We start from the raw sequence: 26,048 nt of genomic DNA, 5'->3' as shown, positions 1-26,048 counted from the left end.
GATGGAGGTTGGGTGATGGGGGCGGATGCTCTCCCGCGGCCGCCCCTCCCTCCCTCCCTCCCTCCCTCCCGCGGCCCATCCATCTCTCCAAGATCATATTTAAATATCTCTTTTGTGCGAGGCAGGAGCTGGGCTCGCCCCTCAGAGGCGGTTTCCGTGGCAACAACAATTGCCAGCTTCCGTGTGGTGAATCAGCGTTGCCATGGTAACCCCATCCTCATCTGCCCAAGGTGCTGGGAGGAGGGAGGAGGTGAGGCCCGCGGAGGCGGGTGGGAGAGGAGGGGGGCAGGAGCTGGGTCTCAGGTGCCCCCTGTCCCCCACGTCTGGCCACCCCAACCCAGAAGCCGATCGCATCTGGTTGAAATAATCTCCCCTCAGCCTCCAGCTAGCTGGGTGTGGTACCCAGGTGCAGAGGGCCTGGGGTGAGGTGGGGCGCGGGCTGATGGAGGGGGAGGGAGAGGTGGTTGGGCCTTTCCTGGGTGGTCTGAGGTGGTGGCTGCTGGTGGCTTTGGGGCAGGGGATGGGTTGGGGACAAACAGGGGCCTCTTTGCTTCTGGGCCTCCTAAAGCCGAGTTCAAGTCGAGGCGGCACTCAGAAAGGGGGAGGATATCAGAGGGGGAGGGTCTTAGCGTGACCGGAGGAGATGGGGGAGGGGAGGGGAGAGGACCCCAAAAGGGGTGGGGCTCAAGAGGGAAGGAGCCAGCTGGGGGGGCCCAGAGCAGCGGGGTGCTTGAGTGGGGGCCCAAGTGGGCTTGCAGCTGGGATGGAGGTGAAGGGGTCCAGAGGGGCGGAGCCGCGTGGGGGGAGGGGGCTGCACCGCGGAGCTACGGCCCACGGGCCCTGCCCACCGGCCCTGCGCAGCTCGGCCGCCGCTCTTGATTTTGCCGTCGGGAAGGTGGGTGCACAAGGTGCCGGTCTCGGGTCGTCCTGTAGTCTCGCGTGATTGGAAAAGCTGGCCTGTGGGGCCTTCTCGGCTGGACCTCAAAAGTCCGAGATGGAAAGAGCGGTCCAGAGACCGCGGGGCTCACGATTGTCCCTCTGGGAGGCCCTGGTGCAGCCAAGGGCACCTTCCTATGCTGGGAGACACAGGCGGCTCCCTTCTGCCGGTTCAGTTCTGCAAGCTCCTCTGGTTGCTCCACATCCTGCCCTGTGTGGACTGACGCAGGGTCCCCAGCTGCAGGGACAGCAGGACAGACACTTCCATCCCTGAGGCAGGGCGGGCCCGGGGCCCAGAGGTGGGAGGACCGCCAGCCGGGGGCCTGAGAGCTGGGTTTTGACGGATGAACAGGAGTACCCCAAGTCTCCACCTGAGGAGGAGAGCCCTGCCCAGGACCCGTGGACCCTTGCCTCCCTGCTTCTGCCCTCACACCTCAAATTCAGCTCGTGCCCAGGACTGAGCATGTGCGGAGGTGCCACCGTGGAGAGCAACTTCCACCGAAATGTGGCTTTCAGTACTGGGGGTTGGGGACAGGGGATTCCAGAACAATGGAACCATGGGCCCAGATGACCTGCTGGTCCACTGGAGTATGACAGTCCTTCCACCCAAAGCTCATGGGACCTGCCTAAAAGTAGTTGCCTGGGTGTATCTGTTAGCGACTGCTGGGTAACACACGGTCCCAGGCATTTTGTCTAATCCCTACTCTGGCGAATGCAGTTGGGACTTGTGAGATGATTCTTCTGCTGGCCCCTCCTGTGGGTCACAGTAGCTCACCCAAGTTTTCCCCCCTGACATCTCAGGGCTCCAAAAGGGCAAGGGACAGGCCTCTTGAGGCCCAAGCTCAGAACTTGTGCCACATTCTGTTGGTCGGATCTGTTGGTTGGACCAAGGCGCACACACAGCCAGGTCCAGATGCTGGTGCCGGGAAAAAACACCCCTCTTCTTGATGTCAGGAACTGCAAAGTGGCATCACCTCCAGGGTCAGGAGGAACGCAGCCACCTTTGCAAGTAGCCTGTCGGGTTTGGAGGGCCGAGTCTTCCTGGAGGAGGGGATGATAGCCCGTGGATTTTGAAAGCTAAGAGTTTGCCATTCGGTCCCACTGGGGGCTTGTGTGTCATTTGGTTTGACTGGGATGTTAGGGGGCTGGGGGCTGGTGGATGCTGAAGCCAGGGAGGTGAGCACGGGTGCCCAGCAAGGCTCAGGAGTGGCCGGCTGCCCATCTTGACTTTGCCCTCCTCCTCTTTCCACAGATGGCCCGACCGATCCAGGTGAAGCCTGCAGACAGCGAAAGCCGCGGAGGTAGTTGTCATCTCTCCACGGCTGCCGGGCTGGGGTCGGCAGAGGAATGGGGAGGAGGGAAATCCCTTCCTACCTCTCACTGAAGGGGACAGTGGGTGGGGCCTGTGGATCGCAGCTGGCCTTGGCTGCCAGAGCCGCAGTGTTCACACGCCCCCTGGTGGTGGGACCGGTCCGGGAACGGGGCTCTGCCCAAGACCAGCTGCTTGTAAATATCCCACCCCTTTCAGGGTGTGCTAATGGGGGTCTTCAGAGAGGATGGGGTCCCGAGGGCTAGGGGTCCGGCTCTGGGACGTGCGCGTGCGTGTCTGCAGGTGTGCATGCACGTGCGTTCCTGTGTCCAGACGTGCAGACTTGCTGCGCTGCAGCTGCTACACATGAACACATGCGTGCAACGTGCCGGGCACCCGCCCGCTTGCAGGCACGACTGTGCCTGGCCTGTGAGTGGGCATGTGTGCTCACGCCCGTGTGCTTGGCTGTTGGAGCTGGGTGTGCGGGCTGACGTGCAGGCTGGGGCCAGAGTCTGTGTGGGGCTGGACGCTGGTGTGGGCTGTACCCCTGGAGGCATGCTCAGCCGTCGTCTTCAGTGGCCTGGAGCCTAGCCGTTCTTCTCCCTGCCCTGGGTGGAGGGAAGCTAAAGGAGAGACCAAGGGGAGGGGAAGTGCGGGGCAGGGCTGTTGGGACCTCTGTGTCTGTGTAGGAGCCTGGTTAAGCCTGTCTGGGTCGGGAACCGCTTTCACTTTCCACCCTGGCTGCCATGTAGGAAGCAGGAGAGGGGCAGGCCTGTGGGTCTGCAGGACTCCCGCGCCCCTCCGCCCCCACCTCTAAGTATCGCTCCTTCTCCTCTCTTCCTGCTTCCCTGGTTCCCTCTGCTCTCTCTCTCTCTTTCTCCCTAATGCTCAGCCTCTCGGCTTCTCTCTTCCTCCCACCCTTTTGAGTGACAGCTGCCCAAGAAGGGTTTCCATAGTAACCAGCTCACCATCCCTGGGAGATGAAGCTGCTACTTTCCTGATTACCAGGGAGCAGTGCCATCACAGAGGGGCACGGCTCTAGTGTCTCAGGGGAGAGGCTGGCCCAGCCCCTGGCCCCAGACTCAGGCAGATTCCGCCAGCCCCCCACCCAGGTGCGCCAGGTGGGCTCCAGGCTTCCCTGGCACTGGGCCTGGTGCACATGACCTCTCACTGGACATCGGTTGACTCTGTCTCCCAGCCCCAGAAGGGTTGGGCAGGGGGTTCTGCTGTCACTGTTGAGAGCGGGGTCCTGACGTGTACCCAGGCTTGCAGACTTGGTACAGCAGGTGGTACCCATCTCCATGGTCCTGTGTGTGGGCTCTGGGTTGCACAGGAGGGAGACTGTCTTTGCCCGGGAGCAGCCAAACAGGGCCTGGGACGCACGCAAAGGCTGGGAGGTGGGAACACTCAGGGTACAGGGCGTATGGAGGGATCTGGGCAGACAGAGGCTGGCCGTCCTTGCCTTGAGGCTGTGTCCCCCGATCCCCTGCATGCGCAGAACAGGAGCCAGCGAACCTGGGTGAACCTGGTCCATGCACACTGGAGGGCCAGAGAAATCACCGAGGCCCGGGACTCGGCTGAGGGGGTGTCTCCGCCCACAGGGGACCGGAAGCTGTTCGTGGGGATGCTGAACAAGCAGCAGTCGGAGGAGGACGTGCTGCGGCTGTTCCAGCCCTTCGGGGTCATTGATGAGTGCACCGTGCTCCGGGGGCCTGACGGCAGCAGCAAAGGTGTGGGGGCGGGGCCTGAAATGGGGTGGGGCTGCTCCGGGGCGGGGCCGCGGGAAGGGACCAGGTGGCCTGGGCACGTGGAGGGGAGCTGCCGGTGGGCGGGTCCAGCGGGAGGGGCTGGCTCGGCTGGACGCCGGGTGGAGCCGCTTCCTGGGGGGCAGCCGATCTGGGCCCCCAAGTGCTTTTGGAACCGTCACAAAATTGTGCTGCCACCTGCCCAATTCCGAACACTTGACCACACTACCCAGAGCCGCCTGGCACTTTCTCGGCGCTGTCAGGAGGTGTCCGCGGTCTGTCTGCCCTGGGGCCTCTGTCCCTGCGGCCCTCTGGCTGGATTTGCCAGTGTCTGGTGGTCTCTGGCCTGGTGGCACACGGCCCCCTCCGCCTGCCTCTGGACATGGCCGGGTCTGTCTGCAGTCCCTGCGCTTAGCCTGACTCTACCCCAAGACTGCCCTGTCCAGTGGTGTGTCGCCTCGTCCTGCATTCTGGGGACAGCATCTGGACCTTGTGTGGGTGCTGGGCTGTTGGCAGGCTTGGCCCTCCCTCTTCTGACAGACAGGGCTCCCCGAGGTCCCGCCATGCTCTGCTTGTGAACACAGCTGCCAGGCCGCCTGGTTTTCTGGCTGACCAACTGAATGGGTGACAGGCCACTGGGCGGGCGGTGGCCGAGGTTGCTGGGCGACTGTCTGGCCCGGCCCTCTGGTCGCACAGCAATCTGAACAAGCAGCGGCTGTCCTCCAGCCGCGACTGCTGGGTGTCTGGCTGTGTCTTGGGTGGCCTCCGGGACTCCCTGTGGCCACCCTCCCACGCTCTCCCCTCCCCCTGTCTTGGAACAGGCTGTGCCTTCGTGAAATTCTCTTCTCACACAGAGGCCCAGGCGGCCATCCACGCCCTCCACGGCAGCCAGACCATGCCGGTGAGTGGGAGTGCCCTTGGCCACGGCAGGGGGCATGGGCAGTGAGGGGGACAGGGACAGAGTCATCATCGCAGCCAGCCAGTAGCCTCTGGCTCTTCTTCAGGGAGGGCACAGGGGGCAGAGGGCCTGCAGCCGTGGGCTGTGGGGAAGGTGCAGGCGAGTGAGTGTGTGTGTGCAAGTGTGTGTGGCAGGGTGGGCGTGCGTGTGCTACAGGTGTGTGCCGTGAGTGCGCGCATGCATGCGAGTGCAGCTGTGAAGGCATGATTAGTAGGTGTGTTGAGAGTGCAGTATGGACGCGTGTGCACTTGTACAGATATGTGTGCTCACGTGTGCTCATGTACGTGTGTGTATGTGAATTAGTGCACATGTGTGTTAGACCTGAGTGTGCAAATCTGCGTGAGCCTGGATGACAGGGCAGTGTGTGTGTGTGTGCTGCAGGTTTGTGCGGCCGCTGTGCCCGTGTGTGCCAGCATGCCCGTGCACACGTTGGTGTGTGCACACCGAGTCTGTGCAGGCCGAGGGAGGTGGATGGTGCGCGTGGATGTGTGGGTCAGCGGGTGTGAGCGTGTGCCTGCACGTGTGTGCGTCGGGGTGTGGGGGCGAGCTGGGGAACATGACGAGGACAGGGTGGGGATGGGCATGGCAGGCAGGAGGGACAGTGGAAGATGGGGCTCGAGGTCCTGCAGTTCAGGACAGAGGAGCCCAGGCTTTCTCCTCAGGCAAGGGTTTCTGGCTGCCCTGGGTGGGTGACTGGCCACTGGCCGCATCGCCATCTCTGGCTGGGCAACTGTCCGGCCGTCTGCTCACAGAGCTGCTGTCTCCCAGCCACCCTTCCCCCAGAGACAGGGAGGCCCGGCCAGTGGCGACTGTTCCTTTGGGTCAAACAAGGGGATGGAGGGGGTGACCGGGGGCCTGGACCCAGGTCCAGGTCGGGGAGCATAAGGCCTGAGTTGGGGCCGGGTGGACAGGAGGGCCAGTCTGGAGAGACGCTGGTGAGGGGAAGGGTCCTACTGGCCCTGGCGGAGGGGAGGAGGCGTGTCTCGGGGTTCCCAGGCAGGATGGGGCCCCAGGAGCCACCCTCTCTGCACACAGATGTCCACATCTGCCGGCCCCAGGTTCAGCTCTCCTTGAGCTGTCTCTCAGAGCTGTCTCTTGCTCAGAGCTTGCCCTGTGGGAACGAGCTCTCTGGGGGTCAGCAGGTCAGCAAGGGCAGGCCGCAGCGTGCACCTGGGGGCTGGCAGGAGGGTCCGACTGGAGGGAAAGCTTCTCCCTTCCCAAACCCCAGGGTCAGGGTCAGCTGCCTTTGACGGGTGGAGAGCTGGCCCTGTGCCCCTGTGGCTGTGTCCTGATGCAAAGCCCCTGCTGGCCACTGCCTGGGCTGCCCGTTGGTGTGACATCCATATCTCAGCCCAGCTGGGTGAGCTGTCCCCTAGTTGCACCCCTATCCCAGCAGGTGTGTCTTCTAGCTGTTGCTCCTGGTGGGTGACAGTCCCCTAGGTGGTTGTGCAGGCACTGTGCCCCAGATGCAGCCCAGGGCCTGGACGTGGCACCTGTGCAGACGCCAGGCCCAGGATGCTGACAGCCATGGGGCTTCCTGTGGCCTGGGCTCCTGCAGCTGTGAGCTGCAGACACGGCTGCGGTACTGGCATGGGCTGCCCTCACCAAGGCACCTGGGCTGGCAGGCTTGGGGGCCTCAGGTCCCGGCTACCTCCTGCCCTTCTCCCCCTGCTTGCCCCCACCCCCCAGGGAGCCTCCTCCAGCCTGGTGGTCAAGTTCGCAGACACCGACAAGGAGAGGACGCTGCGGCGCATGCAGCAGATGGTGGGCCAGCTGGGCATCCTGACGCCGTCCCTCACCCTGCCCTTCAGCCCCTACAGTGCCTACGCCCAGGCTGTGAGTGGCCCCAGCAGACGGGCTGTGTCCACGGCTCCCAGCGAGGCTCTCCCGTGTGCCCCGGGGTCCCGCCTCTTGGCCTTCCTCCTGTGCCTTGCTCCACCTCTCGGGCTCAGGACTGTGTGGCTGAGCCCCCAACTCCAAGTCGCTTCCTTCCGAGCCTAGAAGAGCCCCTACCCATGAACCGAACCCCAAGTCCAGGCTAAAACTCGAATTCTGGACCACCAGGCTCACTCACCAAATCTAGACTGAGCCCTGACCCCCACCTTGACACCAAACTCAGACTGAGTCCCTCGTCCAGGCTGCACCCTGGCCCTGAACTAACCCCTAATCTCAGATTAGACCTACCGTGGGCTGAACCAAGATCCTGGCTGCCTCCAATCTAGATGAGGTCCAATTCTGGCTAAAATCCCCAATCCAGGCTAAGCCTGAGCTCTGACCTGCCTGAGCCCAGGTGCAGCTTCCGTTTCCAACTGAACCCTGAGCCGTTCTGAGCCTTGATCCCTGTCTGAGCCCTGATTCCAGCCAAGACGCACGCAGCACGACACCCCCTTCTCCCGGTCGATGGACCAGCCTCCCCTTTGAGCCTTGATCTCAAGGCAGACCGTGCCCACTGACGTCCTCTCTGTCCCCAGCTCATGCAGCAGCAGACGACTGTGCTGTCCACCTCGGGCAGCTACCTGAGCCCCGGTGTGGCCTTCTCACCCTGCCACATCCAGCAGATCGGTGCCGTCAGCCTTAATGGGCTGCCTGCCACACCCATTGCTCCTGCCTCTGGTGAGCATCTGTCAGGGGCCCAGGATAAATGGGCAGGACCCCAAGCCAGCAGCCAAGGCTCCCCTGACCTCTTCCTCTCCACAGGGCTGCACTCGCCCCCGTTGCTGGGCACGGCTGCTGTGCCTGGCCTCGTGGCTCCCATCACCAATGGCTTCGCAGGTGTGGTGCCCTTTCCTGGTGGGCACCCTGCCCTGGAGACCGTGTATGCCAATGGCCTTGTGCCCTACCCAGGTAACTCAGGGTGGTCCCCTGAAGCCCAGTGGAACAAGCATGAGTCCACACCCCCTGGAGCCCAGGGAGCAGAAGGGCGGACGAAGGAGTCCCAGCAGAGCAGATGGGAGCTGTGGTCCCAGGAAGGGAGGCCTGGCAGGTGGGAACAGAGGAAGTAGCCCAGGTGGTTCTGGGTTCACATTTCAGTTTGGTGGCCCAGGGTTGTGTGAGTCTCAGCTCATCCAGAAAATGGGGACCAGGTGTGGTGGTGCAGGCCCGTGATCCCAGTAGCTTCCGAGGCTGAAGCAGGAGGATTGCAAGTTCAAGGCCAATCTCTGCAACTTAGTGAGACCCTGTCTCAAATATTAAAAAGGGCTGGGGATGTAGCTCAGTGATAGAGCACCCCTAGATTCAAACCCCAATACTGAAAAACAAAAAACGGAAAATGAGGCTAATACCATCACCTCACGAGGACAGCACCAAAAGTTGTACGTGTTAGTTGTCCTGATTGGGGAGGACACGGATGCCTTCATTCATTCATTTGCTGAATAAATAATGACTGAGCACCGATTGGGCTGCAGCTGCCCTCGTGGGTCAGACAAGCACTTCTCTCTACCCTCTACCCCTCCCAAAGCCTCCTGCCAATAAGTCATCTCTACCTACCGTGGAGGAGATTCTGGTTTAAACTCTTTACTTTGTAATCATTGGAGGCTAGGTGTGTGCCTAAATAATACAGAGCAGCCTGGGTGTCCTCGTCTGCATGCTTGCTGTGCACTGGCATCTTGCCACCATTGCAGAGGGTCAGGACACTGACCTAGCTATGTACGGTCCGCTCCAGACCTTATCTGGATTTCCCATTTTCACCCTGCCCCTATGTGTATCTGTGCCATTTTGGTAACATATTTGCGTAACCACCACAATCAAGACACAAACGCTTGCCATCCCTTCGGTCCCAGCCACCACCCCTCTCCTCTAGCGGCAGTTTCCCCCAGACTCAGCGGTTTGGGTGGTGGGGACCACCTCTCCCGGCCCCTCTTCCCTGGCAGCCAGAGGTCGGGGGGGGGGGGGGCGGGGATCCGCAGGGCATCTGATGTGCCAGCGGTGGGAAGAGGATGGGGCAGAGTGAGGGGAGGAAGGGCTGAGTGGAGAAGCAGGGGAGGAGTGAGGGTCACCCCTGAAAGCCAGGGGGTCAGGACAGGGCGAGCAAGATGAAGGGAGTCTGAGAAACCCGGGGTCCTGTTGGCTTCTGCGATTTGCTCTCTGCGCCGCTCCGAGAGAGAGGCTTCCCCTCTCAGCCTCGGTGTCCCTACCTGTAAAAACGGGGTCAGCACACAAGCGAAGCGGGGGCGCACGTCCCTTTCCCGCCCTCCTGCTCTTAGGGATGGGGTGGCTGGAGGACTTCTGCCGCCCCCGGCCCACCCTGCCCCTCCATCTGCCCCGCAGCTCAGAGCCCGACGGTGGCTGAAGCGCTCCACCCGGCCTTCTCGGGAGTCCAGCAGTACACAGGTAGGGAGGCAGCCCGGCGCAGCGAGCGGACCCGCCCCTTCTCCACCGGCCACTGCCGACTCTGGCCACGCCCCTCCCCCCTCCGGTGCCCAGCCACACCCCCTGCCTCTGGCCCCACCCGCTCAGGTCACACCCCTGTCCTGCTTTCATCCCCTGGCAAGGTTCCTGGCCGCACTCCTGTCACCCCCAAAACCGGACCCCCAAAGTGGACCTGTCCCTTAAGGCCCAGGCTTCAAACACAGCCCCACCACCTGGGTTTGCGCTGCGGCGTGGGGCCTCCCCTTTACCACGCCTCCGGCCCCGCCCCAGCACCTGACCACGCCCCTCTCCTGCTCTCCGGACTGACCACGCCTCTGCCAAAGTCCCGGCCCCGCCTCTGGCTCCGCTTCCTAAGGCCTAACGGTGGCCTCGCCTTCTGCTATGGCCTTGCCCCCTCCAATGTGGCCTCGGCCCTTCCTTCCTCTGGGGCCCACCCGGGTAGCCACTCTCCCTTATGGCCGTGGCCCTGCCCCTTGCTGTACCCCACCCTGTGTCCCTCAAGTTGTGGTCCCGCACAATTTCCGCCCCGCCCCTCGCCCCGCCCCTCGCGGCTGCCCCCGCCCCGCCCCTCAGACCGCAGCTCCACCCCGCTCCTGTTGGGCCTCCTGTGCCCCGCTCCCGCCCCACCCCTCGAGTCATGACCCCGCCCCTCATCCCTGTGCCCGGCCCCGACCCTCAGACCGCAGCTCCACCCCACTCCTGTTGGGCCTCCTGTGCCCCGCTCCCGCCCCACCCCTCGAGTCATGGCCCCTCCCCTCATCCCTGTGCCTGGCCCCGCCCCCCAGCGCAGCTCCACCCCGCTCCTGTTGGGCCTCCTGTGCCCCGCTCCCGCCCCACCCCTCGAGTCATGGCCCCGCCCCTCATCCCTGTGCCCCGCCCCGCCCCTCAGACCGCAGCTCCACCCCACTCCTGTTGGGCCTCCTGTGCCCCGCTCCCGCCCCACCCCTCGAGTCATGGCCCCTCCCCTCATCCCTGTGCCTGGCCCCGCCCCCCAGCGCAGCTCCACCCCGCTCCTGTTGGGCCTCCTGTGCCCCGCTCCCGCCCCACCCCTCGAGTCATGGCCCCGCCCCTCATCCCTGTGCCCGGCCCCGCCCCCCAGCGCAGCTCCACCCCGCTCCTGTTGGGCCTCCTGTGCCCCGCTCCCGCCCCACCCCTCGAGTCATGGCCCCGCCCCTCATCCCTGTGCCCCGCCCCGCCCCTCAGACCGCAGCTCCACCCCGCTCCTGTTGGGCCTCCTGTGCCCCGCTCCCGCCCCACCCCTCGAGTCATGGCCCCTCCCCTCATCCCTGTGCCCGGCCCCGCCCCCCAGCGCAGCTCCACCCCGCTCCTGTTGGGCCTCCTGTGCCCCGCTCCCGCCCCACCCCTCGAGTCATGGCCCCTCCCCTCATCCCTGTGCCCGGCCCCGCCCCCCAGCGCAGCTCCACCCCGCTCCTGTTGGGCCTCCTGTGCCCCGCTCCCGCCCCACCCCTTGAATCATGGCCCCTCCCCTCATCCCTGTGCCCGGCCCCGCCCCCCAGCGCAGCTCCACCCCGCTCCTGTTGGGCCTCCTGTGCCCGCTCCCGCCCCACCCCTTGAATCATGGCCCCTCCCCTCATCCCTGTGCCCGGCCCCGCCCCCCAGCGCAGCTCCACCCCGCTCCTGTTGGGCCGCCCCTGTCCCGCTCCCGCCCCACCCCTCGAGTCATGGCCCCGCCCCCTGACCACGGCTCCACCCCGCTCCTGTTGGGCCTCCTGTGCCCCGCTCCCGCCCCACCCCTCGAGTCATGGCCCCTCCCCTCATCCCTGTGCCCGGCCCCGCCCCCCAGCGCAGCTCCACCCCGCTCCTGTTTGGCCTCCTGTGCCCCGCTCCCGCCCCACCCCTCGAGTCATGGCCCCACCCCTCGAGTCATGGCCCCACCCCTCGAGTCATGGCCCCGCCCCCTGACCACGGCTCCACCCCGCTCCTGTTGGGCCGCCCCTGTCCCGCTCCCGCCCCACCCCTCGAGTCATGGCCCCGCCCCTCATCCCTGTGCCCGGCCCCGCCCCCCAGCGCAGCTCCACCCCGCTCCTGTTGGGCCTCCTGTGCCCCGCTCCCGCCCCACCCCTCGAGTCATGGCCCCGCCCCTCATCCCTGTGCCCCGCCCCGCCCCTCAGACCGCAGCTCCACCCCGCTCCTGTTGGGCCTCCTGTGCCCCGCTCCCGCCCCACCCCTCGAGTCATGGCCCCTCCCCTCATCCCTGTGCCCGGCCCCGCCCCCCAGCGCAGCTCCACCCCGCTCCTGTTGGGCCTCCTGTGCCCCGCTCCCGCCCCACCCCTCGAGTCATGGCCCCTCCCCTCATCCCTGTGCCCGGCCCCGCCCCCCAGCGCAGCTCCACCCCGCTCCTGTTGGGCCTCCTGTGCCCCGCTCCCGCCCCACCCCTTGAATCATGGCCCCTCCCCTCATCCCTGTGCCCGGCCCCGCCCCCCAGCGCAGCTCCACCCCGCTCCTGTTGGGCCTCCTGTGCCCGCTCCCGCCCCACCCCTTGAATCATGGCCCCTCCCCTCATCCCTGTGCCCGGCCCCGCCCCCCAGCGCAGCTCCACCCCGCTCCTGTTGGGCCGCCCCTGTCCCGCTCCCGCCCCACCCCTCGAGTCATGGCCCCGCCCCCTGACCACGGCTCCACCCCGCTCCTGTTGGGCCTCCTGTGCCCCGCTCCCGCCCCACCCCTCGAGTCATGGCCCCTCCCCTCATCCCTGTGCCCGGCCCCGCCCCCCAGCGCAGCTCCACCCCGCTCCTGTTTGGCCTCCTGTGCCCCGCTCCCGCCCCACCCCTCGAGTCATGGCCCCACCCCTCGAGTCATGGCCCCACCCCTCGAGTCATGGCCCCGCCCCCTGACCACGGCTCCACCCCGCTCCTGTTGGGCCGCCCCTGTCCCGCTCCCGCCCCACCCCTCGAGTCATGGCCCCGCCCCTCATCCCTGTGCCCGGCCCCGCCCCCTGGCCACGGCTCCGTCCCACTCCTGTTTGGCCTCCTGTGCCCCGCTCCCGCCCCACCCCTCGAGTCATGGCCCCGTCCCTCATCCATGGCCCGGCCCCGCCCCTGAGCCCTGGCCCCGCCCCGAGGCCTTGGCCCCGCCCCGCCCGCGCCGCCCGGCTCCGCCTCACGCCCCCTCGCCGGGTGTCTCGCTCCGGTCTCCGCAGCCATGTACCCCACCGCGGCCATCACGCCCATCGCGCACAGCGTGCCCCAGCCGCCGCCCCTCCTGCAGCAGCAGCAGCGAGAAGGTGAGGCGGCCGCGACCTCCCCGGGCGCCAGCCCCGCCCTCTGACCTCCACCTGCTGACCCGCGCCGCCGGGGGCCTCCGGGACCTGCGGGGAGCGCTGGGTCCTAGCCCTTCCGGCCTGGCGCAGCTGCACGCCGCCTGGGCCTTCTCTGGCTGGCCACAGATACTCCCTCTCTGATCCTCAGTTTGCTCCCCTGGACAGTGGGAGCCATGCTGGCCTCCACCAGCCTCTCCAGAGGCCAGGAATTTGGGAGAGAAGCCCTGGCACGCTCGAGGAGCGGCTGGGTAAACCGAGGCCTCTCCAGGAGAGCCAGGGCTGTCCAGGGAGGGAGGACGTAGATTCAGGAGTCTGACAGCTGAAGTTCAAGTCCGTGCATTTCTGACTCGAGGAGGCCCCTAAGCCTGAGGCCCCTGTGCCGGGTTTCTTCCTCTGCCACACCTGTGTCCATCTGGGCCCCGGGGTGACCGGGAGTGAGGGCGTCTTCAGGACAGGCGACCAGCCAGAGAAGCTGAGGGCGCCTGACTCAACGGCTTGGCCCAGTTTCTCCCTTCACATTGGCCCGTGGGTGGGAGCCTACTTTGGGGTGAGCGCTGGGCTGAGGGGGTCCCCTGGCTGTGCCCACCAGCTGCTTCCCGTGGTGGGTCAGATAGCATGTCCTCTGGAGGCTGTGTGACAAGCCACTACCCCAGACGCATGTGTTTGTCAAGAGTCGCCGCCAGCACCTCCACATGTCAGACATTCCCAGGACCTCGCAGCACCCCCATTTCTTACCGCTGGATGGCACCAGCAGGGACTCTGTAGCATCACTGTGTCCTTTTTTTGAGGGGGGATGACTCTGGCCTGGGTGTCCCCTCCAAGCCCCTCTCCACCTCCGCCCTCAGCCTGAGTGGACTGGGTGAACGTTGGTTGTCTAAACTCCGCCTTCCACATCTGCAGGTTTGGAATCAAGGATTCGACCAAGGTCAGGTGGAAATATGCAGACAAGTGTCATTTTGTCAGCACTGAACACATAAGGACCATTCCCTGTCCTTATCTCCAGTACAGTGTAGCCACTGTGCGCCCAGCGTTGGCATTGTATCAGGTGCTTGTCACCCGTGATGACGTCAGTCTGCGGGAGGACCCTGCACCATGTTGTGGACATGAGCACTGTGGGATCAGTGTCTGTGGGGACCTGGGATCCACCTCCTGAGGGCACTGAGGGCTGACCTGCAGGCAGGCTGCGGTGGCACTGTGTCCCCAAACCCAAAGAGAGTCCGGGAATCAGTGGTCCAAGCCCACCAGCAACGTGCTCAGGGAAAAAGCTGGAGATTGATAAAAGTGGTCCTAGAAAGAAAGGTCGTGGCTTTACACCTGTTCAGTGGCCAAGGAGCACCTGGGAGTGTGGGAAAGACCTGAGGTCTGCACGTGGACGTGGTGGCCAAGGGGTTGCCATGCGTCACTGTGGAATGGTGGACAGAGGGTGGGTACCTGGAGTCAGGCGCAGGGTCTGGGTGCCTCAGTCAGGGGTAGCAGCTGGCGGTGTGCGGTGTGTGCGTGCAGCGTGTCTCCTGATGAGCTCAGTTCTGTGGGGTACGCTTTTCTGCAATCACCCAGTGTTTGGGGGGGAATAAAATAGGAGATAAACAAGTGCAGAATTCAAGTTGTGCTCAGAATCAACTTGTCACCTGCCAGCTGTATTGGTGCAAACCTGAGCTCTAGAAAGAGCTCCCCAGCAGAGCCCTGGTCCTTGTGCCGAAGGAAAGGGGTGTCCCCACAGTCCCGGCCGTGTGTCCTGCAGGGAGACGGAGCCATAGAGCACACTGCCGCTTTATTTATGATTTCATCTTAGCCGTGCGGTGGGGATTATTTGGGCTGGGGCTTGTCTTGGAGGACTAATCGTGACTGTTTTTAACAGCGACTTCTGTTGGCATGGTATGTCCTTGCTCAGTTACCTACGGTTTCTGTACGTCTGGGGTTCAGGACTCAAGAGATCATGTTTACTGCATCTGAGTTTCTTTTCATACCCTCTGAATTTTGAAAATCACCAAGGCCTGGGGACTATCCCTGTCTGGGGCTTGGAACTCTGGGAATGTTCTGTTCTGTTCTGTGATGACTGGGCCTTCTGAAAACTTAGTTTTATTTTAAGGGGGTGCTGGGGAGGGGACCCGAGGCCTTGCCCGTGCTAAGCATGTGCTGTTCCTGGGAGCCGCCCCGCCCCGGCTTGCTGGCCACAGTGGTTTATCTTAAACTGCTGAAGGACTTAAGGCGGATCTGTGCGGTGGCCAAGACTCCCCTCGCGGGCCAGGCTGACTGGCTGTCATGATGGCCTAGAGCCAGTGTAGGGTGGGTCTTCTGGGGGCCGGGGTCTCTGGGAGCTCTGGACTGGCCAGGGTGTGGGCCACAAGGCCTGGCTGGCTGCCTGACCCTGGCCTGAGGCTTTTCCTGCTTGGGCATATCTGGGGGGGGGGGATTGTGGCCTGCCCCTCGCCCCTGACTCCAGGCCCCAAGGAGCCAGCCCCCTCCCCACAGCTGGACTCCAGGGTGTGGGCTCCGGGCTCCGCCTCCTCTCCTTGGGGGCTTTATGTCTTTCTCTCCCCCACCTGCAGGTCCCGAAGGCTGTAACCTGTTTATCTACCACCTCCCCCAGGAGTTTGGAGACACGGAGCTGACCCAGATGTTCCTGCCCTTCGGCAATATCATCTCCTCCAAGGTGTTTATGGATCGGGCCACCAACCAGAGCAAGTGTTTCGGTAAGTAGCTGCCCTGGAGCCGGGCAGGCCTGGGCCAAAGGAAACACATTCACGATCAGAGGGTGCACTCATTAGGCACCACTGTGTGCCAGGCACTTTCATTATATCCTTTCAAAGGCCCACTCAGTCAACCCAGACCTATTGTGTGCATGTACTATGTGCACCTACTGTGTGCCAGGACTGTGCTGGGCACTGACATGCAGCATCAGGAGGTCAGCAGAAGTCCCTCCCCAGGGGGTCTCCCAGCTCCTACCCACCTGTGGCACAAGCATCCCAGGGGACGTGGCAGGAGCTGCCCTAGAAGGCAGGCACCGTCTCAGTTTACGGAGGGAGGAAAGAGAGTCTCAGAATGGGCCAGGAACAGGACTGAGGTCACACGGGAAGGAAGGGACCCACCAGTGCCCGAGCCGGCCCCCACTCCAACCTCCAGGGAGAGATGCTGGAGGCACGCGCACGTTGGCTGGTACCTCCTCAGGGTCACTGTCCCCCTGAGCCTCAGTCTCCCAGACTAGACAGTGGGTGGGCAGGCGTGGCCAGAGCAGGGAGACCCCAGACCTGCCCCAGCTCCAGAGCCACTCCTAGCTCTGCCCGGGCCCTGGCAGGTGGGCAGGACCCACACCACCTGGCCTGTGAGGGCCAGGAGGAGGGCGGGAGGCAGGGGGTGGCCTGGAGGTGCCCGGCAGAGGGAGCTGGGCTGGTGGACACCTAAGGAGCGTGCTGGAGTGGTTCTGGTGGCCTCGGCCAGGGGCAAAGGACTGACAGACAGGACGGGGAGGGGAGGGGAGGGGAGAATCTGGGACACAGCCCACCCCCTGGGAAAGGTCCTGGGCACAGAGGTCTCACAGGAGCAGGGTGGGCTCCAGGGAGCAGGAAGAACGTGGCCCTGGGGACCCCTGTCTCCTTGCCAGATGGGAAGTTGCAGCAGATTGGACCCCAGGTCGGGAGTGAGCTCCCCGTCCACAGAGGAGCGCGAGTCAGTGACTTCAGCACCAAGCCGGGTGCCGCTGTGTGTCCCCTGGCAGGCCTGCCTGCCCGTGCAAGCACACGCCGCGCCCCAGGACTCCTCGGGGAGGCAGAGGCCACGGTGCCCAGGTCACAGCCCGCCCCATCTCCACAGGCTTCGTGAGCTTTGACAACCCAGCCAGCGCGCAGACCGCCATCCAGGCCATGAACGGCTTCCAGATCGGCACGAAGAGGCTCAAGGTGCAGCTGAAGCGGCCCAAAGACCCCGGACACCCCTACTGACCCTGCCCTCGGCCGCCCCAGGCTGTGGGCCTGGCCCAGGTGAGCCGCCAGGCGGCCCCACGCCCCGCCCCGTCTTGTCCACACCCTCCTCCCCTCGCTGATTCTCCAAACCCTCCCCCTGGGGATGCTGCAGGAGGCCAGGGGAAGCCCCCAGGGCGGGTTGGCAGGGACAGAGCTGGATGGAGATGCCCCAGTGACCTGTGGTCAGGGTGGATCAGAGGGTGGGGCGGGGCGGGGAGGTGGGGAGAGAGCAGGGCCCCAGGACGGCCAGGAAGGCTTCCTGGAGGAGGCCTTGAAGGATGAGGACAAGGTCACACGGAAGCAGGTTTGGTCGGTGAGGGGTGGGGAGGGGCTTTGTCCTGCCCTGTGCGTCCCTTCTCCCTGCTGGAGAGCTCTAAACCCCAGGGAAAAGGGTCCAGTGCGAACCCCAGACCCTGGTCCCTGAGGTGGGGGCTTCACGATATCCAGCCCCGCTGGGGACCAGGGCCGGAGCGCAGGACGTGGGGACAGTGCCCGGAGGCCTCTGTCCCCTCCCCACCAGCTCCGACCGGGCCCAGCTCCTCTAGTATCACACGCGCCCAGTCGAGAAGGCGGACGGGGTATACCGCCCACATCGTGCAGAAAACCCCCACAAACCCCCCAAGCGTGTTTTGCATAGAACAGACAAACTCATCCTCTCGGGGACGGGAGAGTAAGCCCAGGGTCAGCACAGTGGGCTCCCCAGGCAGGACCCAGCCAGGGGCCTGCTGGGTCTTTCTGAGGCCAAGCCCAGAACCCGCCACCTAAAAAGCTCTGGATAATTTGTTTTGACTCTTCTTTTTGATCACCCCGCCGTCATCATGAAGAACCTCACTGGGTCTGGTACAAAGTAGGAGCTCAGCTAGAGCCTGTCAGTGTGTTTTAGAGTCTGTGGGGCGCAGCACAGAGTGGGGGGACCCCACCTGCACAGTCACGCACTGCGGGAAAGTGCCTTTGGGGACCGCCAACCGGAAGCCACAACAAAGGCCACACTGCCGTCCACTCACTTTCCGCTCTCAGCTGGCAACCCTCACTGAGCACCTACTATGTGCGAGGCACTGTCACCAGCGTCTGGGGACTCAGCCACCAATGAACGAGAACATGGGGGGCAGAGACGGGAAGAAGCTGGCTTCTGGACTATAAATGGCTTGGAGTGGGGAAGGGGTCAAGAAGGGACCGCCCTCGTCCCATTGGTCCCCAGAACCAGGGGCTGTGCGCCCTGGACAATATGGGCCCCGGGTTCCCTGCCCCTTCCTGGCGTCCCCCGCTGTGCCCCAGGACTGCCCCTGGATGCCCTCCCCCCAGCTGAGGGGCCTCCGCCCCCAGGCTCCCCTCCCAGCCGACCCAGGCCCTCCTGCACCTGTGTTGGGTCACAGCCCTCCCTCCCCTCTGCCCTGACCCCGTCCCCAAAATGTGAAACCCTTCCGAAGGCCACAGTGAGGGGCCTTCTGCTCTGTCCTGGGTGGGTGTCTTCAGGACCCTCCCCGCCCACGGGACCCCCTTGGTGGCTTCTCGGAAGGAAGTCACCGCTTTCCCTGTATCTATATATATATGCGTATATACAGAGAGCTCTAGACAGTATATATATCTATTTTTGAGTATAGATCATGGGGCCAAACTTTTCGACTTCCTTCCATCCAAGAGGGTGACCCTGAGCCGGTCACTCCACAGGGACAGAGGAGGGGTCGAGGCTGGCTGGGCAGCCAGGTGCCCGTCCACCCACAGCTGGAACACCAGGCCAGGAACTCGCCAACAGAAATACCTCCGGGACTGTGGGCCCCCACCACCCGACCCCCGCAGGCCTCCGGGCCCGGCCAGCTGGAGCGTCCTGCCCGGGCCGCTGCTCTCCAGAGCCCCACCCTCTCCCCCTCCCAGGGGCCTGCCTTCCTGTGGCACCAAGAGACCCTCTGGCCTCCCTGCCCTCCCTGCGCCCACCCCTCAGTCATAGCCTTACTGTGTGACCAATAGCCCTTAGCTTTGCGCCGGGGCAGCCAGGGCTGGGGGAGGCCCCGTCCCTCACTGCCCCCCCCAGGGCAGGCCGCCATCGTCCCTGCCTGTGAATCACCAGCCTCGAATCTAAGGTCTTGTAACCAAGATCGCCAAGCGTGTTGGACCAGCCCAACCTGGACTGCCCAAGCACCCCTTTATCAGAGACCGTGACCTTGATAGTGACCTTCATACCTCGACAGATTTTTTTTTCTTTTTTTTTTCCTTTTTCTTTCTTTTTTTTTTTTCCTGTCTTTTTGAGCAGGTACAAAGAAGAGAAAAAATGGGGGGGGAAATCCAATGATAACAGATGTTTGTTTCTAGCGGGGGCCGGGGGTCTGGGGACGCTCCTGTACAGCCTCCGGCCGCCACGCCCCGTCCAAGCACAGAGGCGAGTCCGTCTGGACGTCCAGCCGGGCCTCTTGCCACAGGAGGCTCCGGATGACTTAAGCTCAAAAACAAAAAGAAATTTTTAAAAAGAAAAGAGACACAGCATTCCCTTCTGTTTCTACCAAAATGTGTGACTGACCTCGGGGGGTGGGGACCACAGCAAAAAGAAAAAGAAAAAAAAAAAAAAAAAACTCCTGCAAACTCGTCCGGTTTCCAGAGTTTGGTGATGTTGCGAGCCACTCCTGTGCGTGCCTGTGTCCTGTCCCCCACGTGTGCAGTGGGTGCCACGCAGCCTCGCGGGGCCCGGCACCCGCCCCGCGGGCCTGCCTGGGAGCGTGTGCGGTGCCCTGTGCTGTCCTCTAGTCCATGTTTACTGGCTGTAAATACCATTTTTATACTCCACGTCGAGACCTGCGTGATTTGTACGATGTACTTTATTTCTGCTACAAGTAAATTCATGAAGTTTCAACCTGCAGACTGACTGACACACACACACACACTCACACTCACACTCACTCACACGCGAGAGCAAAGGAGAGGGCTCGGAGGGAATTTGGGTTGACTTGGTTTGGATTTTGTGTCAAAGCCGATTTCCCGTGCCTGGAGAGGGTCCTTGTCACTGTTGAGGTGTTCAGGTGACAAGCGTCTTCATGTCCAAACGCCTCTCTTTGGTCTGAGAAAAACTAAAAATTTATTTAATAAAAGTTTTACTTGCTAACGGTCCGCCTCTCGCCTTACTCTCCCTCCTGTGGGTGAAGAATTGTGGGGGAACTTTCTGGCTCTGCAGGACGGGTCCAGACCGGGAAGGGCTCAGGGTTCACCGGGTTCAGGTGGTGGGGACACCAGGGACAGTGACTGTGGAGGGAGGGTCAGCAGACCAAGATGGCCCTGTCATCGATAAACACTGTGTGCCAGATCCTGTCCCTGCCCCCTGAGGCCAAAGTCCAGGAGGAAGGTGGACAGAGACCAGAAAGCAGCCACCCCAATTCAAAAGGCCATTCCAGATCCTGCTGAGGGTCGGAATCTAAGTGTCGTGGGCGGGCCGGGGCCTTGTCCTGGGGTGAGGGGCCAGGGAAGGCCTTGGGGGGCATGCTGAGAGTCTGGGGTAGCCGGGGAGCCGCTGGCGGAGCATCAGCTGGCCGCTGGAAAAGGTTTGGAGGACACTATCCTCCCAAGCACCAATTATGCACCTACTGTTTGCCAGGCATGGTTTCTGGCCTGCCTTGTCCAACGGCAGCCAGTGGCCAGTGTGGATACTTAAATGCAGATGACGGCAGACCTTCTCTTCCTTGGTACCCAGAGCCCCCTTTCAGGGGTCAGTCACCCCGTGTCCTCATGGCAGAGAGCCCAACCGGCCACCCTGGTCCGAGGTGTAGGGGATCAACTCATTTAACCTGCCCCGACCCCTGGAGAAACGTCCTGCTGACAATATTAGTACACGGGGGTCCAGAGAGGCCGGGCCCTGCCTGAGACTCCCTGCCTGGTCCCAGCTGCTGGCCTGGGGGGACTGGCTTTCGAGTGCTCCTGCCCCAGTCCACTTTGGGCTTTGAAATGCAAGTCCCACCTTCCGTGTTGAGAACGTGCACCTTGTTACGGTGGGAGGTGGTGGCCCCCGAGGCTCGAGGGTAAGACCATGAAGAGGTTTTGAGGAGAAATGACTGAGCCACAGCCTTCACCTGATCCGTGAGTCGGTCCCTGATGGAATAACTGGGCGGTGGCCGGGGGCGGCCGGGGGCGGCCGGGGGTGCGGGTTTTGTATCTGGAGAGTGGAGGCTCGCCCTCTGCTCCCTGATCGCGTGTGAGCCGCCTCCCTGGCCACCCTCCCTGGACTGAGACCTCTGAAACCGCGATCCTCGGATAAACCTTCCCTCCTCCAGTACCGTTCTGGGGCGTCCTTTAGGTCACCGGAAGGACCCTCCCGACACAGCCTCTGAGTGGGTTCACTGCGTGAGCAGGGCTGCCACTGTCCCCACAGGATGTGGGGGAAGACCCGCCAGGCCCAGGTTCAGGACCCCAGGGGAGAGGGGTACCGTCTGGCAACTTGGGAATCAGCTCGTCAGCAGTGAAGAGGCCGCCTCACCCCAAAGGGGCCAAGACCTCACGGGAGAAAGCAGCCCCCACCAGCCACCGCGGGCTGGTGACATCGTTCCTGGCTAGAGGCAGAGCTGATTCAAAGGGGGAATTTTCATGTGTCCTTCTGGGGGACAGGCGACCTGGCACAACACAGGCCAGCTAGCTGTCACTGTGTCCCAGGTCACCCCTGCAAATCTAACAGCTTAAGACAGCACACATTCATTGTCTAACCCGCACACTTTTGTGGGTCAGGAGTCCCAGAAGGGCTCAGCCAAGTGACCTGGGGCCTCTCAGGTCACCAAGGCCTCCTCACCTGCAGGTGCTGGGGCTGGGACAGCTGCTGCCCAGCTGCCTCCTCCACACACACAGCTGTGGGCAGAGGGAGGCTCCAGAGTGCTGCTTGGGCTTCCCCATCACATGGCAGCCTTCTCCCCCCACAGTGGGGGTTCGAGGAGAGAGGATGCCACAGAAACTGAGGTGGGCAGGATGTTTCACCTGGAGAGGATCAGAGGCCACCAGAGCCACACACCAGGGAGACCTCACCTGGGACAGGAACCTCTGTGTACCCTTGGCTCCTGGGGCACAGGCACTGCTTTGTTGAAAGAAGAAAAACATCTGAGTGGTCACCAGGTGGCGGTCACACCTGGGGCAGCCTGGGACTTTAACCCTTGGTGTGTCCGGATCCCCTCAGTTGGCCCGGAAGGTCTGTGGAGCAGGGAATGGGCGGGAGGCGGGCATCGGGCAGCGGGCAAGGGCTGGTTCCACCCAGACCCAAGAGCCTCAGGGTGGCCTCGGAATGGCCAGGGCCACTCTGGGACCTAGTTCACAGGTGGGGGCGACAAAATGGAGGGCTCAGGCTGCAGAGCTGTCCCGCTGGTCCTCAGGCAGGCCAGAGCGGCGCTAGAGGGCCGGGGCGCTGACCTCCACCCGGGAGCCCAGCTGCCCCAGCCCGCCACATGCACCAAAGGCACAGCGCTCGCGTCCAGACCAGGCTGTTCCGGGTTCGAGTCCGATTTGACGCTTGGCAGCAGCTTGGACAAGCAGCGAAGTCGTCTGAGCTGTTTCCCTCGGGAAACCGGGTTAACAGGAAGCCCTCCCCGGTCTGGACCCGTCTGGCAGAGCCAGGAAATTCCTTCAAAATTCACTCTCCGGAGGCTTCGCCCGGACCACCAGCAGGGGGCAGCAGAGACCTACGCGGCGTCCAGAGCGGCCTCCGCGCCGAGGGCCAGCGCCGCGGGTGACTCCGCCTGGTTTCTGTCCCGGGTTCAAAAGCTACCTCGTCCGAACTTTTTTGCGCATCCCCTGAAGCCTGCAGCGCGGGCGCCGCGTGTCCACCCGTGGCGCCCGTGCTCTCCCTCCCCCGGCCAGGAGCCCTTCGCTTCCCCCCTGCGGCTCCCAGATGCTGGACCGTAACAGACGAGTGGCCTTCCAGGCACAGGGACGACCTCGGCCAACAGGTAGGCGTTTCCTAGGCCCTGGTTCGCCTTTGGGCTGCACAGAGCCTGGAAGCCGGGCGCGCGGAGGCCGGAGTAAGAAACAGGGCGGGAGGCCCGGCCTCCAGATCTGCTGAGCGACCTGGTCTTTCTGCCCGTGGACCTTCCTGCCTGGTCCCGTCTGTAGAACGGGGCTCGTGACGGTGCACGTCCAGAATTAGGGCAGATCACAAGGAACGCCGCGAAAAACAGCCTTAAATATTATAGGGTGAAAATAGGGCCTCCTCGCGTCAGAAGTGAATTCTGGGACCTTCCTCCTACTGACCTCAAGTGTCAGTACGCATTCGTTAACCACCGACTGTGTGCTAGGGGCTCTGGTGGGTCCTGCAGGGAACAAACCGTACAAACCCCCTGACCACGCCCACAGCGCCAGGCCTGCGCGCCCCGCCTCCAGCCCCCTCTCTGCCCCACCCCGTGTGATCTACATATTCATGAGCCGTCAGCCAATCCACAGTCTGAACCCTTCAGAGCCCAGGTGACGGTGATGCCAGGAGTGACGCCTAAAGCGATTCTTAAAGGCGCAGTAACTTCTCAAACAGGAGGCTGGACAGGAGTCTCCGGATTCTCGGTGGCCTCAGCTGGCACAGCTCCAAGAGGCGGGTTGGGGTCCAGGCTCGGAAACCAGCGCAGAGCAATGACGCTTGAACAGTTTTGCCCTCCTGGGTGCGATCCAGGGGTGCGAGTCGAGCCTCGTGGCCCCCGCAGGCACTTTGCCCCAGCCTGGACTTCAGCACCGGGGGTCCCGGACAGCTCCGAGCCCTGGACAGAGGGACCCGTGCGGTGCGGGCGGTGGATGCGAGTGGAGGGAGCTTTCCAGTGTGGCTTCCTTTAGAAGCCAGTCCACAGGGGTGCAGGCCTGGTCTTTGTATGCCCGATGGTCCTCCTCCATCACAGTGTCACAGGAGTCAGCCGCCAGTCCGTGAACCCTCCCGACTTCTCGGAGTAGGTGCTTCTCAGGACATCAGAGCTCGAAGCCCTGGCCTCCGCGTGGGGGCACACGCCCCCCTGGACCCCTCCTCCTCGGTCAGCTCCATCTGAGCTCTTCACCCTCATTACACGCAGTCCTGCCCAGCTCACCTGGACAGCTGGCTCCACTGTCCTGCTCTCCACCCGCAGCGGAACCCATCAGAGGCCTCGGGTGAGCATGACTGTGCGTCCATCCCCCATCGACCTGAGTTCCCCAAGGGCAGGAGGGGGGTCTGTTTTGGGTCCTGTTATGTCCCTAGTGCTCAGTGCACAGACTGGCATACAGTAGGTGCTCAGTAAAAGTCTGACAAAGGAATAAATGAGTGGGTGAATGAAGGTCACTGCACCCAGCGTTGGCTCTGGGACATCTGATGACCCACTGGCTCTCACAACAAAATCTGCAAAGGGCACATCAGGGGTCCCCTGTGCCGACGGGGAGACAAGACCCAAACATGGGAGCAACTTGCCCCGCGGAGCAAACCCAGCAGACGTCCCAGAGCTGAGTCCCTACCAGAGGAGTCTCCAGGGGCGGAGGCAGGGCTGCAGAGGGTGGGGGTGGAGGTCAAGGGTCAGAGGAGGCCTTCCACGCAGCAGGCAGGGCCAGAGCCGGGGTGAGGCCTGAGGCCAAGCCCTTGCCCAGGACGGTGCCATGCTGTGACGGGTCCCAACAGCTGGACGTCCTCACCAGCGCTCGGCACTGCCGGGTCTTGAGTGTTACTTTAGCCATTCAGACACACGCCTGTGATGTCGCGCAGTGGACTCGCCTCCCTGCTGGGGACACACTGCCCCTCTCCTGGGAGTTCCCTCTGCTCCCTTGGCTCACCTGGTCGCCTTACCTGGCTCGCTCCTCCCTCGGGAGTCTCCAGTCGTCTGTGCCCGGGATGCGGGCTCTTCGTTAGCTGTGGGCGGGCGGCCGTCTCCCTCCTCTTTCACGGGGCGGACTTCCTGATCCTGACGGAGCCTGGTCCACCACCCTCTTCTTTCACGGGCTGAGACTTTTCCCCTGTAACCGTGGTTTGTCTGCCTTTAGGTCTGCGATCCGTTTCGAGGTGGCCGTCGGTGTGAGGCGAGGTGGTGCGTGGCTGGCCAGGCCTGCGAGTTGAAGCCTCCCGTCCCCCTTGATTCACTGGCCACTGTAGGGGCATCTGCTGACCGTGCCTGTGCCTGCCTGTTCCCGACTCGGTTCTGTTCCAGGAACTGGTGGGCCCATCCTTTGGTCCCTGCCACATTGTCTAGATTGAGAGCTGACGGAAGCCAGACAGGAAACCTACTGGGCAGGCCACAGCCGCTGGGCCGCTCTCCCACTGGGCCCTGAAAGCGGCCAGTGTGAAGGGCAAGTGAACGCCACGCTGCGTCCCAGTGACACTGTGCTCACAGAGACAGGCAGGGGCCACGTTTGCAGGCCCCCTGCTGACCCTGCCCCTGCATGCACAGGGGCCAGGTTCTTGGTCTGCGTTACTGGTGGTCAGCGTGGAATAAGGGAGGGTGGCTCTTCCCATTTTGTTCTTTTTTCCTGGTTCTGGGTGGAACCCAGGCCCAACACATGCTGAGCAAGCGCTCTACCGCAGAGCTGAGCCTTTAATCAGAATCGCACTGAATTTATGGGTCAGTTTGGGGAGAAGTTGACAGCTCAGCAGTGTTGATTCCCTCAACCTTGAACCCTGCATCAGTCAGCTTTCTGTTACTGTAACAAGTACCTGAAAAGAAGCAGCTACTAAAGAGAAAAGGTTTATTTTCATTGTGGTCTTGGATATTTCCATCCCGTGGTCAGCCGGCCCGTGGCTTTGGCCTGTGGTGAGGCGTGCATCCTGGAGGAGCATGCGGGGGAGCACGCGGGGGAGCAGACCAGGACCCAAAAGAGAGGAAGAGACAGGGTCCCGGATCCCCTTAAGGGCCTTGCCTCCTGGAGGCTCCATCCCTCCCCAAACCGCCACCTGGGGACCAGGCCTCCAGTCCACTGGCCTTTGGGGACACTCAGGATCCAAACCCTGGCGCCTGCTGGTCTCGACTCCCTCAGTTCCGTTCCTCAGCCGTTTCCCGCCTCCCAGGTGTGGGCTCGGGTGGACGCGGCCGCTCAGCACAGGACCTTGGCCTCCTGCGCCCTCTGTCCCCCGCACCCCCTGTGTTAGGGTTTTAACCCCTCCTCTGCCTTCAGGAACGTCCATTGGGCTGGGTGCTAGAGCCCTGCCCGTGCCCGCACCCCAAGAATCACCGCGAGTTTCTGCTTTGTGACCCGGCACAGGGCACGGCCCTCCCAGCTCCCGGCGCCGGTCAGCCCGGCTCTTGGGCTCCTGGCTCAACACCCCTCTGATGCCACTGTCCCTTCACAGGGAAAGAGGCGGCGGCCGGCTCTGCGGCTCTGCGCCCTGGGGGCTGAGCAGGCTCCCGCACCTGGCTCTCCGCGGCCGGTTAGACCTTCTCCTGAAGCCCATTTGAGTCCTTTTAACAAATGGCTGGGCTGGAAGGAAAGCGTCCGTGATCCGCGGACGCAGATGGACGAGGTGGCGCGGTGGGGACAGCCCAGAGAGGTTGCTGGGGAAACGGAGGCACGCCGCCGGCAGAGGCCTGAGGACCTGGCCCCTCTGCTCTGG

At 63.3% G+C, this 26,048-nt stretch overlaps 1 protein-coding gene and 1 long non-coding RNA gene across 11 annotated transcripts in view; both read left to right on the top strand.

Moving 5' to 3' along the window:
- Positions 1-16,531, top strand: part of Celf5 (CUGBP Elav-like family member 5) — a 22,566-nt gene extending 6,035 nt beyond the window's left edge. Inside the window, exons 1-12 of one of the 10 annotated variants that reach the window (XM_077795855.1) lie at positions 2,189-2,243; positions 2,948-2,974; positions 3,850-3,975; positions 4,812-4,891; positions 6,638-6,784; positions 7,420-7,561; positions 7,646-7,792; positions 9,215-9,277; positions 9,501-9,506; positions 12,474-12,557; positions 15,143-15,226; positions 16,404-16,531. In XM_077795855.1, the coding sequence (XP_077651981.1) occupies positions 2,189-2,243; positions 2,948-2,974; positions 3,850-3,975; positions 4,812-4,891; positions 6,638-6,784; positions 7,420-7,561; positions 7,646-7,792; positions 9,215-9,277; positions 9,501-9,506; positions 12,474-12,557; positions 15,143-15,226; positions 16,404-16,531 (1,089 nt within the window). Of the gene's footprint in view, positions 1-2,130; positions 2,244-2,947; positions 2,975-3,846; positions 3,976-4,811; positions 4,892-6,637; positions 6,785-7,419; positions 7,562-7,645; positions 7,793-9,214; positions 9,296-9,500; positions 9,507-12,473; positions 12,558-15,142; positions 15,287-16,403 lie in introns of those variants that run through there. The other 9 variants (XM_077795861.1, XM_077795857.1, XM_077795854.1 and 6 more) reach the window with 9 other exon arrangements.
- Positions 16,532-22,222: 5,691 nt separating this feature from the next.
- Positions 22,223-25,159, top strand: LOC113193685 (uncharacterized). The gene is made up of 3 exons (XR_003302171.1): positions 22,223-22,455; positions 23,386-23,629; positions 24,488-25,159. It is a non-coding gene; the product is annotated as an uncharacterized LOC113193685 (long non-coding RNA).
- Positions 25,160-26,048: the final 889 nt, after the last annotated feature.

The sequence above is a fragment of the Urocitellus parryii genome, chromosome 3 (genome assembly GCF_045843805.1).
Source record: "Urocitellus parryii isolate mUroPar1 chromosome 3, mUroPar1.hap1, whole genome shotgun sequence".
Classification (NCBI taxonomy): domain Eukaryota; kingdom Metazoa; phylum Chordata; class Mammalia; order Rodentia; family Sciuridae; genus Urocitellus; species Urocitellus parryii.
This window is presented reverse-complemented; position numbering and strand designations above follow the sequence as displayed.